Source organism: Pezoporus wallicus, unplaced genomic scaffold, assembly GCF_028554395.1.
Source record: "Pezoporus wallicus isolate ANWC-B61680 ecotype Strahan unplaced genomic scaffold, APGP_CSIRO_Pwel_v1 contig_5416, whole genome shotgun sequence".
In the NCBI taxonomy this organism is placed as follows: Eukaryota; Metazoa; Chordata; class Aves; order Psittaciformes; family Psittacidae; genus Pezoporus; species Pezoporus wallicus.
The window spans coordinates 860531-879438 of record NW_026642898.1 but is presented as its reverse complement, the minus strand read 5'-3'; the positions used below and the strand labels follow the sequence as shown (position 1 = coordinate 879438).

The 18908-nt window shown below is 59.4% G+C and overlaps 2 protein-coding genes across 4 annotated transcripts in view; one reads left to right on the top strand and one right to left on the bottom strand.

Annotated features, from left to right (window-relative positions):
- Positions 1 to 1942: 1942 nt before the first annotated feature.
- On the top strand, positions 1943 to 3734 carry INSM1 (INSM transcriptional repressor 1). The gene has a single exon (XM_057433129.1). It carries the CDS (start codon positions 1943 to 1945, stop codon positions 3245 to 3247), a length of 1305 nt encoding a protein of 434 aa, XP_057289112.1. The 3' UTR covers positions 3248 to 3734.
- A 6619-nt stretch (positions 3735 to 10353) lies between these two features.
- Positions 10354 to 18908, bottom strand: part of RALGAPA2 (Ral GTPase activating protein catalytic subunit alpha 2) — a 115845-nt gene continuing 107290 nt past the window's right edge. Inside the window, exons 40-41 of one of the 3 annotated variants that reach the window (XM_057433119.1) lie at positions 13144 to 13183; positions 10354 to 10418 (exon numbers count right to left, since the gene is read on the bottom strand). In XM_057433119.1, coding sequence (XP_057289102.1) covers positions 13179 to 13183 — 5 coding nt within the window. In that variant the 3' untranslated portion in view covers positions 10354 to 10418; positions 13144 to 13178. Of the gene's footprint in view, positions 10419 to 12061; positions 12081 to 12979; positions 13184 to 18908 lie in introns of those variants that run through there. The other 2 variants (XM_057433120.1, XM_057433118.1) reach the window with 2 other exon arrangements.

The following is an 18908-nucleotide window of genomic DNA, read 5'->3' as shown; positions in this document are numbered from 1 at the left end:
CCGGGGGTTGCCGGGCCCGCGGTGCCGGTGCGAGCCCCGCGGGGGGGCGGCGCGTGCCCGCCGGCCCGCAGCTGTATGCTAATGGCGCGCGCCCCGCCCCGCCGCGCGCCTGTCCCCCCGCGGGGGCGGGGAGGCCACACACACCCCGCACCCCCCGCACCCCCCCGCGGCCCCGGGCGCCCCCCCCCTCCCCCCGCCCCTTTGTGCTCCCGCCGCGCGGCTCGCGCAGCTTTATGCTAATGAGGCGCACAAAGGCGGCGCGGGGGGGGGGGGTGGGGGCCGCCACTCGCGTGCCGCCCGCGTGCCCCTCACAAAGGGGGGGTTGCCCGCACGCGCCCCCGGGGCCGGCCGGCTGCGCGCGGCAGGGGGCGCTCACCCCGCACCCCCCCCGGGCTCCCCGCCGCGGCGCCACCTGCGAGCGCGGAGCCGAGAGCCCCCCCCGCCGACAAAGGGTTAAAGCGGGGTTGCACCTGCCCCGGGGACCGCACCCGCACCCGCACCTCCGGCAGCGGGGACCCGCACCGGGACCCGGCACCGCCTTCCTCAGGACAGCGGCTGTCCTGCGCGGGCGGTGTGTGTGTGTGTGCGCGTGTGTGCGGGTGTGAGTGTGAGTGTGCGCGTGTGAGTGTGTGCGCGGGTGTGTGTGTGCGCGTGTGTGCGGGTGTGCGTGTGTGAGTGTGTGTGTGCGTGTGTGTGTGTGTGTGTCTGTGCGTGTGTGTGTGTGTGTGTGTGCGCGTGTGTGTGTGTGTGTGTGTGTGTGTGTGTGTGTGTGAGTGTGTGTGTGTGTGTGTGTGTGCGGGTGTGCGTGTGTGAGTGTGCGGGTGTGTGTGCGCGGGTGTGTGTGTGTGTGCGCGTGTGTGCGGGTGTGAGTGTGAGTGTGCGCGTGTGAGTGTGTGCGCGGGTGTGTGTGCGCGCGGGTGTGTGTGTGTGCGCGTGAGTTTGTGCACAGGTGGGAGTGTGTGCGCGTGTGAGTGTGTGCGTGTGCGTGTGTGTGTGCGAGTGTGTGTGTGCGTGAGTTTGTGCACAGGTGTGAGTGCGTGTGCGTGTGTGTGTGTGAGCGTGAGTTTGTGCGCAGGTGTGTGTGTGTGAGCTGTGTGTGCGTGTGTGTCTGTGTCTGTGTGTGTGTGTCTGAGTGTGTGTGCGTGTGTGTGTGTGTGAGCTGTGTGCGTGTGAGTGTGTGTTAGTGAGCTGTGTGTGCGGGTGTGTGTGTGAGTGTGTGTGTGTGTGAGTGAGCTGTGTGTGCGGGTGTGCGGGTGTGCGGGTGTGCGTGCGTTTGTGTGTGAGAGTGTGTGTGCGTTTGTGTGCAGGCGTGCGTGTGTGTGCGCGCGTGTGTCCGCGTGTGTGTGCGTGTGTGCGAGTGCGTGTGAGTGCGTGTGAATGTGTGTACGTGTGTGCCTGTGCGTGTGTGCGTGTGCGAATGTGTGTTTGTACGTGCGTGCGTGTGCGTGTGCGTGTGAACGTCTCTGTGTCCGTGCGTGTCCGCTGTGCGGCCCCGGCCGCTCCCGTTACAGGTGCCCGGGGCCTGCGGCTCCGCGGCTCCGTTCCGCTGACAGCGGCGGGGCAGGGCCCGGTCTCGGCGCTCCCGCGGGCGCCACCTGATGCCGGCACCGGGCTCCCCGCCCTCCCCCCACCCCCCGCACCGGGCTCACCGCGGGGGGGGGGGGGGGGGGGAGCGCCGCGCGCGCCCCGGGGCCGCACACAAAGGCCCGCGCGTGCCGGAGCGTGCGGGGGGCGGGGCCGGGCGCGTGCCGCCGGCGGGGGCTCAGGTGCAGGCGGCCCCGCCCCCCGCCCGCCGCGGCGCCGCTGATTGGCCCCCGCCGCGGCCGCCGGCCCGAACAATGGCCCCGGCCCCGCTTAAAGGCGGCGCGGCCGCGGCCGGGCTCCGCGAGCGGCGGGGCCGGTGCCGGGTGGGTGCCGGGGCCGCCGCGCGGGCGGCGCCAAGATGCCGCGGGGCTTCCTGGTGAAGCGCAGCCGCCGGCCCGCCCCCGCCTCGTACCGCGCGCGCTGCTGCCGAGACCCCGCCGGGGCGCCGCTGCCCGCGGGCAGCCCCGCGCCGCCGCCCGCCCGCCCCGCCGCGCCGCCGGGGCACACGGTGCCGTGCGGGACGCCCGATGCCGCCGTGCAGGCGCTGTACAGCCCCACGCGGCCCGTCAGCAGGGACAAGTACCTGGAGCGCGGCTTCAGCCTGGGCTCGCCCGTCTCGGCCGAGTCCTTCCCGGCGCCGGCCGTGCCCGCCACCATGGACCCGCTGCTCTTCGCGCCGGCCGAGCTCAAGCTCTGGGCCGCCGCCGGCCCCGCAGAGCCGCCCGCCGCGGGTCCCGGCCCCGGTGGAGCCCCCGCGCCGCCCGCCCCGGCCGCGCCGCCCGCCGCCGCCCGACCGCAGCCCGCCAAGCGGCCGCCGAGCGCCGCGGAGCCCGGGCGGCAGAAGGCCCCGTCGGGCAAGAAGGCGAAGGCGATCCGCAAGCTGACCTTCGAGGACGAGGTGACCACGTCGCCCGTGCTGGGGCTGCGCATCAAGGAGGGCCCGGTGGAGGCGCCGGCCAGGGCGCGGGGCGGCTGCGCCCGCCCGCTGGGCGAGTTCATCTGCCAGCTCTGCAAGGAGGAGTACGGGGACCCCTTCGCGCTGGCGCAGCACCGCTGCTCCCGCATCGTGCGGGTGGAGTACCGCTGCCCCGAGTGCGACAAGGTCTTCTCCTGCCCCGCCAACCTTGCCTCGCACCGCCGCTGGCACAAGCCGCGCCCGCCCGCCGCCAAGAGCGGCCCCGAGCCGGGCCGAGCGCCGCCGGAGGAGCCGCCGAAGGAGGCGGGAGCGGGCAGCGGCAGCGAGCGGGACACGCCGAGCCCCGGCGGCGGCTCGGAAGCGGGCTCCGAGGAGGGGCTCTTCGAGTGCCCCCGCTGCGCCAAGCGGTTCCGCCGGCAGGCCTACCTGCGCAAGCACCTCCTGGGCCACCAGCCACCGGCACCCGCGCCGGGAGCCGCGCCGGCCTCCGAGCCCGCAGCCGAGGAGCCGCCCGCGCCGCCGCCCGCCGAGTGCCGCCTGTGCCCGGTGTGCGGGGAGACCTTCCCCAGCAAGAGCAGCCAGGAGCGGCACCTCCGCCTGCTGCACGCCGCGCAGGTCTTCCCCTGCAAGTACTGCCCGGCCACCTTCTACAGCTCGCCCGGCCTCACCCGGCACATCAACAAGTGCCACCCCTCGGAGAACAGGCAGGTCATCCTGCTCCAGGTGCCGCTGCGGCCCGCCTGCTAGAGCCGCCCGTGCCTTCCCGCACCGCCCCGCACGGCCCGGGGCCGCCACACGATTAGCTTTAACCCGGCCGGTGAACCGCTGGAGCCCGGCTTCGCGCCCGCCGCCGGGTCCGTCCCTCCGTTTGGGCCGCTGGTTCGCCTCGGCGCCCGTCGGGGGACCCCGGACCCGCCGGAGGAGCCGCCCGAGGGTTCCCGTTCCCGCAGCCGCCGATGCCTTGACGCCGCTGTTGATGGTCTCCAGAAGATGCTGTAGAAACTGCCTTAACTGTGACATGCCAACCTTCTGTTTCCGTTCGGTTTGCCCTTCCCGAGGTAGCTCACGAGTTGACTATCTGTATATGTTGGTTTGAGTAATTATGTTATTTATTCGTTATTTATTTATATTAATTATGAAGATTGATATTATTTGACCGCAGATGCTCTGACGCTGGTTTTGTCCCCGCCTGCCATTTCACTGTGCGTTTTAGAAGAGGTTTTTGTTGTTTTGTTTTTTTTTTTTTCCTCAAGGGATCTGCTATAAAGGTTTTAACTTTTATACATAGAACACACACGACCTTGGCCATTCGATCCTGTGCAGCCGACAGCTCTTACTTTTAGATGCAATCTCTTTTTCTACACACATTATTTTCTTAACTGTTAGCTATTTATAGAGTGCTTCAATAGAACTGTTTCAACTGTATAATTATTTACTATTCAAATAAAATATTTTCCAATGCAGGCGTGCTGCTGTGGCCTGGGCTGGGGGCTGCGCTGCGCCTCGGGTGGGATCGTCCAGCAGGACCTGGGGGAGTTAGAGGATGCCTGGTGCTGGGAAGGCTGCCCGGGTGCGGGGGGGTTGGTTTAGTATCCTCGGTGTTGCCAGCTTTCCATTTGCCAGCCTGGTGCGGCAGGGCTGCCCCGGGACCGGGATCACACCGACGGGTGAAAAACCTCCGAGGGCAGGGGCAGGGCAAGGTGCACAGCGCCCGGGTCACCCTGCGAGGGGAGAGGTGACCATGTCACGCAGCGGGGACAGGACGGGCCCTGGGGGTGTTTTGAGGAGCCGCAGTTTGTACAGAGCTGTGCAAACCACTCTGCAAACAGACCCCGAGGGCTCGCTCTGTGCAGGGACTCCCCAGGTTTGGCCAAAAAAGGTTTTTCTTCGTTATTTTAGCAGCGTGTTCTCATGTCAGGTGTGTGCGGGGCCCGTGCGAGCCCTGCAGTGCTGAGTGCTGGGGCCTGCGGAGAGCTGGGCGCTCCCCTCGCAGCAGGAGCCAGCCTCCCATCACCGCTCTGCCCGGGGGCCCAGGGCGAGACCCTGCCCCATCCCGGTGCGGGGAGGGCCGAGGGGCACCGAGCTGGCGGCTCTGGCACACGCTGAGGGATGGAAACGCCTCTGAGGCTTTTGCGCACTGGGGGAGGTTTAGAACCTGTTGCTGCCACGTTCGCTCTCGTCTCTTCCCTCGGAAATGGCAGGGGACCGCCGGGAGCTCTTGCTGGAAGCTGCCCGGGAAGCCTCGGGGTGTTTTTGATAAAGCAGCGCTTCTAGAGAAAGAAAATCTTCCTAAAGATGTTTTTTACCTTCTTGTTCGCTAGGGCTAAAACCCACCAGAGCAGCGTGCTCCTGCTGCTGGATTCCCGGGACACAGCTCCACTGTCCCGAAACCGGCTTCAGGCTGAGGTGGAGCCGTGGTTTGAGCTGTAAATCGGTAACAGTGAGACAGAGAACGTAGCCTGAGCGGTGCGGGCAGCAACTCCTCAGCGGGCTGCAAGCGCACGGCTGCTCTTCTGCTTCCCTGGCGCTGGGTTATCACGGCCCGTGTGCCACGGCTCGCTGCAGGCTGCTCTCACCCCTGGAGCACCTGAGGGGTTCCCAGTGCTCGTGGTTGTTGTGCTCTCCAGCAGACAGCAGCCACCGTTCCCGGAGTGATGCCCGGCGCATCTATCGGGGTGGCCCGGAGGCTCCACCCCGTTGGGTGCTCCCAGCCTGTACCCTGGCAAAGCCCAACCAACAGCTTCACACTGACAGATTTCTCCACGCTCAGGTAAATCCCTGCCTGTCTCGGCAGGGCCAGGTAAAGCCGGTCAGGATCAGCGTCATTCCCAGGTCCGTAGGGACCATCGGGGATGGCCGCTATCCCCCGCGCTCCCGCGTCCTCCCGTGGGAGCGTGAGCGGTGGAGGCTGCTCGTGTGGGGCGGAGCGAGGAGCGGTGACACTGGAGCACGTTGGAAACGGGGCTCCTCTAAAACGGGGGAGCCGCTTTGGTGTCCTGGGGCTGCACCCGCGGGGCCGGGAGGTCCGAGTGCCGGCGGGTGTCTGAGGGATGTCATGGGGGCCACCGGCAGCACCACTGCGTGTCCCTTGGGGCGAAGGGCAGCCTACGGGGGCTGCTGGCCCACGGGGCCGGAGGGCACATGGGCAGTGCCCAGCTGTGTGCAGTCAGCAGGAGCCCCCCTCCTCTCCGGGCACACAGGGGTGTGCACACACAGGGGCCCGGACGGTTCTTTGCAACCTGAAAGGGACCAGGAGGTGCGTTCCAGGAGCTGCAGGGCCCTGACAAGGGGCAGCCTGGCCTCGCCGGGCACCTTCTGATGGCCCAGGAATGGGCAGGGACGGGGCTTTGGCTTTGCCTTTCAGAGCTCTTCCCCACGCAGACCCGCGTAATGAGCTGGCAGGAGGGGAAACAGCTCATGGAGCCGCGGGCTGGCCGTCCCCAGCAGGGCACGCAGTGCCATGGGATGGTGTGGGGTGCGAGTCCCAACACTCCGCCTGTCACATCACCCTCCTGTGAGGGTGCTGGGTCCCGGAGGGTGTTTTGGGCCCACGTTGCTGCTGCAGCGAGTCCCCCGAGCCCCCAGCATCTCCCATGGGTGGTGGAGCAGGGTGGCTGGAGCCTGTGTTCTGCACATCTCATTCCAAGGTCTGGAATCCTCCCATGCAGATAAAAAGCCTCATTATGGCTTTAAACGGTTTTAATTCAATGTAGTTCAGAGCCCATAGCAGAGCTCTGCCCCGTGGAACCAGCTGATGGGTTCACCAGAGCTGCACCCGCCGCAGGGTGAGCGCCCAGTGACTGCGGTACCGGTGACGAGACAGCTTCCCACAGGGGACCCGCCTGGAACAGCTCAAGAACACCCAGGCAAGTCCCAGGCAGGCACCGCGTGGGACACGGCGCTGGGTCCGCTCACTGCGGGCACGCACAGGAAATACAGACTTGGCTGTGGGTAATAAATGGTAATCCTAAATAAACAGAGAAATTGTGATCCTTGTATCTCCGTGTATTCTACATCGATTATCTCTGTATTTAGTAATATGTAGTTAAGTATGTAATGAATTACACATAATACATCTGCATAATATAGAATAATATAAATTTGCATATACAATGCATATTATAAATTATTGCTTATTGTATAAGGCATATTCTAACACACCATACACGGTATGTAATATTACAGGTGCATTATATATATCGTTATTGGTACTTGATCCAATGTTCATGTGATGAAACAATACTGTTTTACGGGGGGTTTTAGTAGCCTTGTAGCCATTAATTTATGTGTTCTGGAGCATGGAGTAAGCATTGCACAGTGCACGTTGCGTATGTGCATGTGTACATACATGCACAGGTCTGTGTGTAAGTGTAGGTGTAACATACCCATTAGACATACATGTTATGCATGAGCCAGAACCGATAGTTACTGTGTTGTGTGCAGGGCTTTGAGTCTTCTGTGCTGTACATTAGACAGGCATTACACTTGATGTGGTAGCAGGGGTTATATATACATTGTATAATTCAGACATTGCTGAGATGATTTATAGAACTACAATTTTCTGATGTGTCTCGAGTATATACTAGGTATGTGTTCAGATATACATCTACATATCTCATGTATATGTAATATAGAGTATAGATGTAATTTATAATCCATATTTTGGTGACTATTAGTGACTATTAATAGTAATAAATATAATGTATTAATAATATATAATGGAATATGTAGTGCATATTGTATAGTCTATATAATAATGTATATTTCATTATATGCATTATATGATGCTGTTCCTAATGCATCGATTGTAGAATATATAGTATGCTTATTATATAAGCATTATATCCATGTATATTTAATACCTGTAATATATGCTATGCCTAATATACATATATATATATACTTAATATAGACTGTTAGATACTAATTAAATATACTATAGCATATAATTGTAGCATGATTTACGTAATTATTATGTTTACTTAATGCTACAACATAGAACCTATTAATAGATATAGCAATAATTCATACTAGAAGTTAAGCGGCCTGTGCATGAGTATAAATTAATTTCTGTTTTTATAATTATTTTTACTTTTGTTTTGTTTTATTGTGCTGTTCTATTCACGTTGTTTGTCTGCGCATGTCCGTGGTGCTGCCGGTGCCTGGTCCCGCTGCTGCTGCTGCTGGGGGTGTCTGAAGCTCCCAGCCCCAGCCGGCTCTTGCCGCCCCCCCTCCCCGCGTGCTGCCGGGACGGGCACAGGGAACCCGAGTGAGCCCATCCCGGCCTCCGGGGCCACCGGGGGCGCCTTTGCCTCCCCTCTTCAGCACAGGAACGGACGTTTCCAAGCCCCTTCTCCCACTGCCCGGCAATCCCCTTGCATTCCGGCCGGCGCGAGCGGGTGGTGACACGTAGCCCCCCCCGACACAGAGCAGAGACCCCCTCCCTTTCCTTGAGGGACGTTTCCATAGAGTAGAAAACCACATTAGAAATATGCTGGGTCCGACGTTCACGCAGGTCGCTCCGCAGTGAAGCTTCGCACGCTCCAAGGGAAGCCTCCTCACTGAGCATTCCGTGATGAACGGGACATAAATCATGGGGGGGAGGGGGGTGTAATGGAATGTAATTAGCAAATTAATCCATTGCAGGGTCTGCTCGCGGGGTCAGCACCGGGAGCTGCAGCGGGATGGAGGCCGATGGGCCGGTGCTTCGGAAGTAGTAACCACACACACGTGTGCTCCTGTGCCCGTGTGATGCAATGCAGCGTGCAGCAGCCAAGGGCCCATCGGGGCGGGGGGGAGTGCGACCAAAGACACCCCAGATAAAAGGGATGGGCTGAGGGAGGGGAGCCGGGTGCTGCTGCCGCAGGGCGCGCTCTGTGTGGCTGAGCTCGAAGGCTGCACCTCAACGACCCTTTGTGTGTCTCACTCAGCTGGCCCATCCTTATGGACAGTGAAGGAAGCACCAAGCCTTTAAGAGGAGCACAGCTCTGCACTGACTTTCTGTAGAAGAGGAGGTTAAAATCCTCTTCCCTTGCTCTGACGCTGTTCCCGGGCAACCACAAGCCCCATGGTGGGATCCAGACCAACAAACGTGTTCGTGTTCCCCATCGAGCCTATGGCTGGTGGCAGCTTGTCCAGTGTGTCTGATGCCCAGCACGTCCCATGTCCCCCCAGTCCCACCCCCCAGGAAGGGGCTGCTGATGGCCCCGGCACAGGCACAGACCCCCCCTGTTCATGCAAGGCTGCCGTGAGCACGAGTTTATTGGGGTGTGAGGGAACCAGGTCAGTACAAAACCACAGCTGAACTTTACAAATTAACAGGTTTTGACATCAGGAAAATACTATTTTATTTCCATCAGTGTTTCAGTTCTTCCCTGAATTAGCGATGGGTATTGCTCAGTGAGAGAAGTCTCCTGCTCAGGAGACCTTTGAAGTGATTTCAGACCATGTACTGGGTAACTCGGAGCGAGCCAGCCCTGAAAACAGCACAGTTAAACGCTAGGGTTTATTTTCTGCTGTTCGTTACCGACACACGATCAGTGGAACCCAGGCTGGGAGGCAGCAACGGCAATCGGGCAGACCCTGAGTTTCTGTTGGGTTTGTTTCATCTTTACAACACCAGGTTCTAGCTCTGAGGCGTCGGCACCCCTGGAACCCCACGAGCCTGAAGCGCAGCTCCTGTTGGAAACACAGTGCCAGGAGTGCCACAAAGTGCCGGGAGGACTCTGCCCACCCAACACCTGCAGACCCACTTGTTCTAAGCAGTGAGGCCGCGGGGTGCAGAGCATGGCCCGGCTGTCGTGACTGGGGGTGGTCACCCAGGAGGGCATTGCTGTGAGTCATGGCCTTTGCTCTTCAAAGGGAATTGGGTTGTGTCTGTTCCTCTGGTTCCAGCCACCATCGCAGGCAATGGTGGCGCAGCTGAGGAGTCGCTGCTGTCCACAGTGGGAGCCCCATAGCTCAGAGGCTGCACCCAGCGGGGCAGCAGCGCTGGAGGGTGCCCAGGACGCTGCCACCACAGTGACCAGACAGCACCCATGGGAGATGGGCACCAAGGACAGGAGCTGCTGCTCCACTGCACTGCACCGGCACTATGGGCTGGGACGGCTGCACACACAAGGTACTGACACGTGTGACCCTGCACAAGATGCCGCAATTGAACTGGTGTTAATGAGGTGCTGCCACTGTGTGAGGCTGGCGGCACCCTCCTGGCTCTCTGGTAAATGACCTCTGTGATGATGGTTACTAATTCCCAGCTACAGGCCCAGAACTGGTGCTGGATGAGCAGACAAGTGGGGGAGCAGAGGAGGAAGGAACACGGGCTGGGCAGCATCCCCATCCTTCACCTGCTATCCAGGGGGGAGGGGGGCGGTTGTTGGGTGGCCGCACATGTGAAAACCCCTCTGGGGACAGTTCCCTGACACAGGACCTGGTGCTGGCCGGGATGACCAACACAACGCTCCAAAGCTACGTTAAGTAACAGGTATCAGTGCTGGTTCATGTCCTCTGGCTGCGACGCCAGCTCTTGTGCACTGGTGCTGGGGAGATGTGCTGCTGTGGGGCTGATGCTGCGCCAGTGGTGGGAGCACCCGGCCACCTTCCTCTGCTCTGCCATGGAGGCGGTGGAGCAGAACACGGTGGTGACGGAGGCGACGTCCGGTCACGGGCAGCGTCTGCTGACACCGGAGCTGCGGGGCTGGAGCCCTCGCGTCCCCCCCCGCGAACCCGCACGCCCGAGGAGCGGGAGCTCACGCGTCCGTGTGCAGGTCCCGGAGCCCCGCGGCGCCGAAGCCGGGGGCCCTGCCGAGCGCGCTGGCCGAGCGCCGCAGCCGCCCGGGCACCCGCAGCGAGGGCGAGCGCAGCGCAGCCACCCCCAGGGACACCTCGAGGTCGGCGCTGGCGCTGGTGCTGAGGCAGCCTGGAACAGAGGAGAGCAGAGAGCACGGTGAGGGGAGGCAGAGAACCGCTGCAGAGGCAGCACCTCCCCAGCCCTCCGAAGCAGCCCTGGGGAGAGCCGGGCAGTTGTTAACAGAGGCCGGGCTGGGGCAGCCTGGAGAAGAGAAGGCTCCTGAAGGGGAGAGCTGAGAGCAGCTCCAGTGCCTGAAGGGGCTGCAGGAAAGCTGGAGAGGGGCTTGGGACAAGGGATGGAGGGACAGGCCAAGGGGAATGGCTTGAACCTGCCCGAGGGGAGACTGAGCTGAGCTCTTAGGCAGAAGCTCTTCCCTGTGAGGGTGCTGAGGCGCTGGCACAGGGTGCCCAGAGAAGCTGTGGCTGCCCCATCCCTGGCAGTGTTCAAGGCCAGGTTGGACACAGGGGCTTGGAGCAAGCTGCTCCAGTGGAAGGGGTCCCTGCCTGTGGCAGGGGCTGGAGCTGGAGGAGCTTTGAGGTCCTTTCCAACCCAAACCATTCTGGGGTTCTGTGATTCTATGGAGTATGACCCAGGCAGCTGAGGACACTTTCCAGCTTTCCTGGAGAAATGAGGAATTTCCCTTTCTCAGCTTTCAGAAGCAGGGCTCATGCACCACCCCCACCCCCACTCCCAACCCCCCCAGCAGTGTCCCCCCTCAGTCCTGCTGTCCCGGTTGGTGCAGCCCCTGTACTGGTGGCTCCGGCAGCTGCCGCAACATTGCCGCCTTGGGGAGCAGGAGCATCCATCCTGTCCACTCACAGCTCCCACCCAACAGCTCCAAACCCGCTTCTTTCAAGCATGTGCTGTAAAAAACTATTGTCTGCTGTGTCTCTAAATGCTCTCCTGTATTTGATCTACTGCAGGGAGCTGGAAATGAGTCTCCATAGTGTGAATGCTCTATGGGACCCTGCCCAGGAGGCATCTTGGCCCCTGATAAAAATCCCAAAGAATCCCAATCTTTTCTGATTAGTTCCACTTCTCGCACAGGACCCATCACATCAGTGACCTGCACCCCCCGTGCGGGACCGTTACGTGTGGGCTGGGATGGCTGCAGCCGCAGCTGCGGCACTTCACGGTTCTGCACCACCAGGTTTCATTGCGATGACTCCCCCCCAGGCGCTGACGAGCAGCGGCCAGGGCTGAACAGGTCGTAATTAGGGTGGGGGCCGCAGCTCTTGGAGCGCGGAGTGAAGAACAATGGGTGTGAGAGGGGAGCGGGAGCCGCAGCCCGGCCCCTCCTGCGCTGCCTTTGCTCCACAGGCTCCGTGTTCTTACACCCGGCACAGAGCTCTCGGAGGTGGCCGCGCACGGGGTGCGCTCCGCTCGCTCTGCCAGGGCCGCCCCGCAGTCCTTGTGCTTTGGCTGGAGACCCTCAGGCCTGGGTGAGCCGGGCACTGCTGGGGCTGCAGCCAACCCGGGCACCGCTGACAGGCCCCGCCATCCACAGACCGGCGTTTGCACGTCCAAGGCAATCTGTACTCACCGCTTTGTCCCGCCGGACACGGGACTGAGGGGAAACAGCGCATTAAAGGAAGGTGAAAGCCCTGACTTTGCGGGACAGGCATTTCTGTGACAAGTGCGGAGCTGCCGGGCTGGGGCTGAACCAGAGCTGGGTGCTGCTGACTGCAGGGGGAGGGAAGGGCTGCGAGGGAGGTGTCGCGCTCCACATTCCTGCGGTGCGGCAGCGCGGCAGATGGTCAAAATAATACAGTTTTCACCCAACAGACGAGCTCGAGCAATATTCATGCAAGTGCAGAACAAAGCAGGGCCCGCGGCCGAGGGCAGGCGGCTGCGGGAGCGGGAGCGGGGAGCGGGGAATGGGAAGCAGGGAGTGAGGACCGGGGAGCAGGGAGCCGGGAGCGGGGAGCAGGGCTCACACCTCACTCTGCTCCGCAGCACCAAGCCGCACATTCCTGCAGTGCCGGCTCTCCTGGCGAGCCCCGAGCTGTGCCACCAGCCTGGAGCTCCCCAAACCGCCGTGATTGATGGGGCGGCAGCAGCTGCGGAGTGAGCCCGGCCACAAAGGAGGCAGCCCCACACAAATATTGTAATTCCACTTGCAAGCTGTCTGGCACGGGCCATAATTACTTGGCGTCTTGCAAGGGCGCTGCAGCTCCGTGCGGGGCCGGGCTCAGCCGTGCGGGGCGAGGGGACTGCCGAGAGCCGGCGTCGCCGGTGCCGCTGCGGAAGGTGCTCCCGGGAGGCTCAGCTCCCTTCTGCAGCGACACAGGGGCGCGTTCCCTCTCCTGCTGTGTTTGCTTCAGAGGGGCACACACGGGGTGAAATCAGACGCTGTCAGAACCAGGCAGCAGCGTGGCAAACACAGAATTCGCTCCCGACTCACGGGGGTCAGTGCCTGACGTGTACAACTCGGCAGAAGAATTTGCACAAAGGGGGAGCCCAGCGGCAGCATTCCCTGTTTCCTGGTGAGCCCCGCCACAGGTGCTGCCCTGCAGCCCATTCCCGGCGGCTGCCCCATCCCGGATCCCATCCCGTGGTGCCCTGGCCACAAACACGCACAAAAGGGCCCAGCCGAGGGAGCAGCAGGCGCTGGGATGGGCGCTGGGCACCGCGGGGTGCAAGGAGTAAAAGGAGATGGGGCTGAGGTGACAGGGACAGGCAGAGACAGACCCGAGAGCCCCAGAGCCGCCATGCACTGAGCACTGAGCGCAGGAGGAGCAGGGCTGTTAGTGGTGGAGCACACGGGCGGCAGCAGGGGAAGCATCGCTCTTACCTGCGGCAATTACCGTAACGAGACCGGTACTTATTCTAATCTGAAGGGAGAGAACACAACAGGCGTCAGAGCAGCAGCAGCCGAAACCGGCCACGGCATCACGGCAGCGGCACCCGGTGAGTGGCACCAGCGTAAGGACAAGTCGGGACCCAAAGTTCAGCCCAGTATCCCCAGGGACCAGAGAGAAACGGGTGCCCCCGGGCCTCGTCCTGCCCCAGCTGTCCTGTGGGTTGAAAACCCCGGGAGGGAAACGCTGGGACACGACGTGACCTCCAGCTCCTGCTGCTCTTGCCGATGTGGTGCGGGAGGATGTCCGGCACCTGCTTCAGTGACACCTCCAAAGATCAAATTGGGTTAAGATTTGAGGCTTCACAGATCCCCTCCCTCCCACGCGCGGCAGGCTGGGCAGCACAGAGGTGCACAGTGACAATCCCTGGGCACAAACCCTTCCCACCCATGGGGGAACTCGCACACGCAAAACCCTTCAACAGGCAGCCCTATGCCCATCCGTGAGCACTCTGCACCTGAGCGCCCATCAGAGGCCTCCATGGTCTCTTACAGGTAGAAATGCTTTATGCAGGTGAAGGATTAAGCTGTTAAAGTATGTTCCTTGCATCAGGGGATTAAGAATTCAGTTGATACAGATACAAATACACTTTAAATGCAGAGTCATCTTCTGGAGAGCTTTTAGCATCTTACATCTACTGACCAGAACAAGGCTGGTTTCAGCACCAGGGCACGTGCTCTAGGACAGAAGGGTCTTTGAGCCGTTTCTCTTCAACTTGTGAAGCAGAGGAACCCTTCTGAAAGCAAAACAACTCCTCTAGACCGCCCTCTTCAACTTGTGAAGCAGAGAAACCCTTCTGAAAGCAAAACAACTCCTCTAGACCGCCCTCCACCACACACACATACACCCTGCACCACGCACACATACACCCTGCGCCATACACACATACACCCTGCACCACACACCCATACACCCTGCACCACACACCCATACACCCTGCACCACACACACATACACCCTGCACCACACACACATACACCCTGCACCACACACACATACACCCTGCACCACACACACATACACCCTGCACCACACACCCATACACCCTGCACCACACACAAGACACAGTAGTGTTGTTACTTATGATGGACAAACAACTGGAATTCTATGGAGAGCAGAGCCCGGAGCCCCAGCTCTGCGCTGCCAGCTCCAGCTCCAGCTCCAGACCAAAGCCAGCCGAGCCCTGGCCAGGACAGCACACGCGGCCGACCGGTGCTGAGGCATCTCCCCCAGCAGCCCCTGGGTGCAGTAATGTTGGAGGGCTCCTCTCCCCCCAGCTAACAGCCCAAAGGCTGCAGCATTTCAGTGGCTGAAGGTCAGGGTTCCTTGTGTTCAGCAGCAGCATCTCATGAGCTTCTATTGTATGGAAGACCAGAAAGGCGGTCCTTAGCGTGCAGCCCAGGCAGGTACAAACGGATCACGACACGGTGCATGGTCGTTAGGGATTCCAAATGTCCATACTTGAGAAGGCCCATGGAGTTTTCACAGTGGCCATGACCTGTCCCCTCATCAACCCCTCCGCTATGACACATCTGTGGCGTCTTTGTTTTCCTTCCCAGTAAATGGGAAGGGAAGAAAATTCCAGAGGGAATCATAGCAGCAGTTAATTGATCCACCCAGCCCCGTGACGTGCTCTGTCCTCCCCTCACAAGGAGAGGCTGAAAGCACATGAGCAGCACCCTGAGCCTGCCTGTCCCGGGGGGGGGTGCATTTGCAGGAAACCACAGAATCAGAATCCCAGCCTGGTTTGGGTTGGAAGGGACCTCAAAGCTCCTCCACCTCCAACCCCTGCCACGGGCAGGGACCCCTTCCACTGGAGCAACTTGCTCCAAGCCCCTGTGTCCAACCTGGCCTTGAGCACTGCCAGGGATGGGGCAGCCACAGCTTCTCTGGGCACCCTGTGCCAGCGCCTCAGCACCCTCACAGGGAAGAGCTTCTGCCTAAGAGCTCAGCTCAGTCTCCCCTCTGGCAGGCTCAAGCCATTCCCCTTGGCCTGTCCCTCCAGGCCCTTGTCCCAAGCCCCTCTCCAGGTTTCCTGCAGCTCCTTCAGGCACTGGAGCTGCTCTGACTTGACCCTGGCCAAAGCCTCCTTCTGGCACTGCAGTCTGCAGCAGCAACACTGTACCAGCCTGGCACTGGCACTTGCACTGCCACTGTACCAGCACTACACTGGCACTGCACTGGCACTGCACCAGCACGTCACTAGCACCACACCAGCACTACACCAACACTGCACTGACGTGGCACTGGCAATAGGCCGGCACTGCATTGGCACTGCACCAGCACTACACTGGTACTGCACCAGCACTGCACTGGCATGTCACTGGCACTGCTCCTGCACTCCACTGGCACTGCACCAGAGCACCAGAGCTCTCCTCTGTGGCTGCAGGGCTGACGTGCATCTGCGGCCACCGCAGCACAGGGCCCGTCAGGTCACATCAGTATTTCCCCATCCCGTGCTTACGGCCGGCAGGAATCCTGCCCTGGCCATGGGCTCTGCCGTGGGTCATGGCTGCAGAGCTGCTCGGAGCCGGTCACTGGACCGGGAAGCAGCAGGAGCACAGGCTGGGCCTGGGGCTGCGCTCATCCCACTGCAGACCCCGAGGGAGCAGCAGCCCCAGCGCTGCGCCGTGCTCTGTGTCCTCACAGGAGGCAGGCAGAGGGGAGATCCCGCAGCAGGGAGTGCAGAGGAACAGCAGCTTCCTGACCGTCCTGCACGGGGTCACCACCTGAACCAGGCCTGGTCCTCCCGCAGTGCCCTGCTTCAGCCTTCAATCACTGGGGCTTGGGGGTAGAGCTGATGCCACTCCGTGACTCCTGGTATTCACCGTGACTTTGCCCTGGTCAGTAACAGACCAGTTCCAACCCCTACAGGGACAATCAGAGTTTGACTGACTGAGAAGGTATTTCTCTTTCATGTAAAAATATAAACTATCACACTGTCAACATGCACAACTGAACCCAAAGGGTCTGAGGGCAGATCCCACGGAGCACTGAGGATGAAGGAGCTCCTTTTGTTCCCTCATTCAGTGCTTGAACCCTTCAGACTGCTAAATGCACGACCGACTGACGAATTAGGGAAGACTCCACAGCCTGGGAAAGGGCTTCACTTGCTGCCTGAGTCCAAAAGAGGAAGAACTTTTGGCTTCCGGTGTTGTCCGTGCGGCTGTAACAAGTGCTCCTGCAGCAGGAGGGTGCGCTTCCACCTGGGCACCGCTTCATCGTGCAGCTAAACTGTGACTCTGTTGGCAGCATCCGTGTGTCAACATAAGGATTCATCCTCATGCTTTCTCAGTTTCTCAGTTCTCTGCTCCACCTCCCCCAGCTTCTCCTCTTTGTTTAGGGCCTGGACAACCTCTGCAGTCATCTGGCACCTGCACTGCACATGCCCCTCCTCACTCGGACCTGGAAACGAGCTCGTGCTGATGGTTGGACTCCTTGTGCTCCCCCCATGCTCCAGGGCAGCGCCTGTACTGGGAAAGGCCAGATTCAGCTTTGAGGTCCAAGCCCGTGTCCAAGCACTGTGTGCAGCTCCACAGCAGCATCCCAGCCATGACGACTGTGGGGCAGGGTCAGCACGGCCTCTCCTGCCAGCAGCATCTGGGATTCCCCATGTCCCAGTCACCAGAAACTCGTCTTTCCATTCCGGGCCGCAGAGTCACGTTGATCCAGCCCTCCCTCGGGTGTGCTGTGCATGCTCCAGCACCACGGCACCGTGGCTCATTTCAGACCTGTGGGTTTTAATGTTCAGCCCCTTCCGGTTTCCTTAAAAATACACTGAAATATTACACAGAACCTGGAGAGACTTTTACTGTCGCACCCAGACCTGGCCAAACACCTACAGCTTTGCAAGGAAATGCACAAAGTAAAACAAACCCCAGAAAAACCAAGCTAACCCAAGGAGACGCATTGCTGTATCAGCATTAGAAAGAACACAAGTCTGTTTAAGACAACAGGGTTGGTGTTTCTTCCGTCAAAGAGCAGACTTTAAAATGACATGGCCATTTGAAATACTCCTTTTTTCTCTGAAGTGGGAAAGATGCAGCTGGGCATCCAGCAAAAAGTGCCTTAAAAGAAAGCCCATCTCGCTTGTGGGACACTCAAGGATTTTCTACAAGGAATGTAAGTGTGTGGAAGTCCCGAGACAAAGGCAGAGCGTGTGTCACCTTTCCAAGAGAAAGGCTGCAGCCTCCCGGGCTTATGTAAATCAGAGGCAGGCGTCAAACCAAGAACGCTGGAAGCCTCCACAGTTCCTCAACTCAAGTGTTGCTCCTGGGCAATGCTCTAACATTCATTAAAGAATCCATTTATCAACAGATAGCACATGGCAGACTTTTCCAGCACAGTTTTCCTGACGCTCCACTGAAAACGGTGCTTTAAACCACGGAAATGGAAAGCAAGACCCTGGGATGCTTCTGCTGTGCTTCATTCCACAATAGCTGTTAGCCAAGATGCACACTCTATCCCTCCTGATAACGTCGAGCATTATGCTTTATTTTCCAAATCATTAGCATGCACAAGGATGACCTCATGGTGAACAGATGCACTTGGATATGGCAGTGATTAGATCAGTCCTCTCAGCAGTCAAGTGTGCCCGCTCCAGTTAACCCTTTGAGCACCAACTGCAAGTCCACGCTGCTGACAAGCAGAGCTGGGGGCTGTCTCCAGAGCAGAAATCTGCCCCTGTGAGCCTAAAGCCCTCTTTCTCTTCCTGGCACACCTGACCGCTTCCATTTCCTAAGGGCTAACACCATTCTGGCTGCTGATCTCAAGTGAAAAAGAAAACCCCAAACAACAAACCAACAAGCGCTCTTTAGTCCCAGAGGTAATTAAAGTTGGAATGCTTTTGTATCTGTTTGTGCCTGTTTCAGTTTGATGGCGTTTCTTCAGGAACACACAAGCATTTTGGTGAATAACTGCTTTTCTTTTCAGCTGAGGGAGCAAGAGCAGGAAAAGATAGCAGCTTAAACCCCATCCCCGAACCCGAGAGAAATCTGCAGAGGGAAAGGATAAGAGCAATTCACGAGTGTTGGATTACTGAGGATTTCCTGGGCTGACTCTCAGACCCAGCCTAATTAAAATACAGCATGTAATGTACCAGTTTAACAACAAAGGCCCGAATTCTCATCTTTTGTTCCTAATCTGCACATCCCCTCAATGAGCTCAGGGATGCCCATTCTGCCTACCAGGAGGCACTTCCAGCCTTTGAGATACATGGAGCTCTCTGTGCTACGTGAGGGGAGTTTCAGGCTCTGCTTCTGAAAACAGCGAGAGAGGGTCTCAACTGGATGATTTTCGTGCACCTGCGAGGCCATGTGTGGAAGGGGACAGCCAGGGCATCCTTGTAAGAAAGCCCCATCCCAGCTGAGTCCAGGGGCAGCATCCCTGGGGCACCATCAGAAAACATAAAAGCATCGAGTTCAAATAAATAGATGACAGTTAATAACACCCCAGTAATGTGTGTCATTAACAGCCAGATACGTGATTCATTTCACAAATCTGATTTGCTTCTTGTACCGTGTTGACTGCTAAAACCAAACTTGAGTTTAATAAAAAGCTCACTTACTCACTGCCCCTTTCTCTTGCGCACGTGTATACGCAGCGATGACAGGATTCCAATTAACTGGTATTAAGATCAGAGGAAAATTCATCTGAATTTTACCTGTAAAGTTTAAGCTGGGCAGCTCCTTGTTACTGA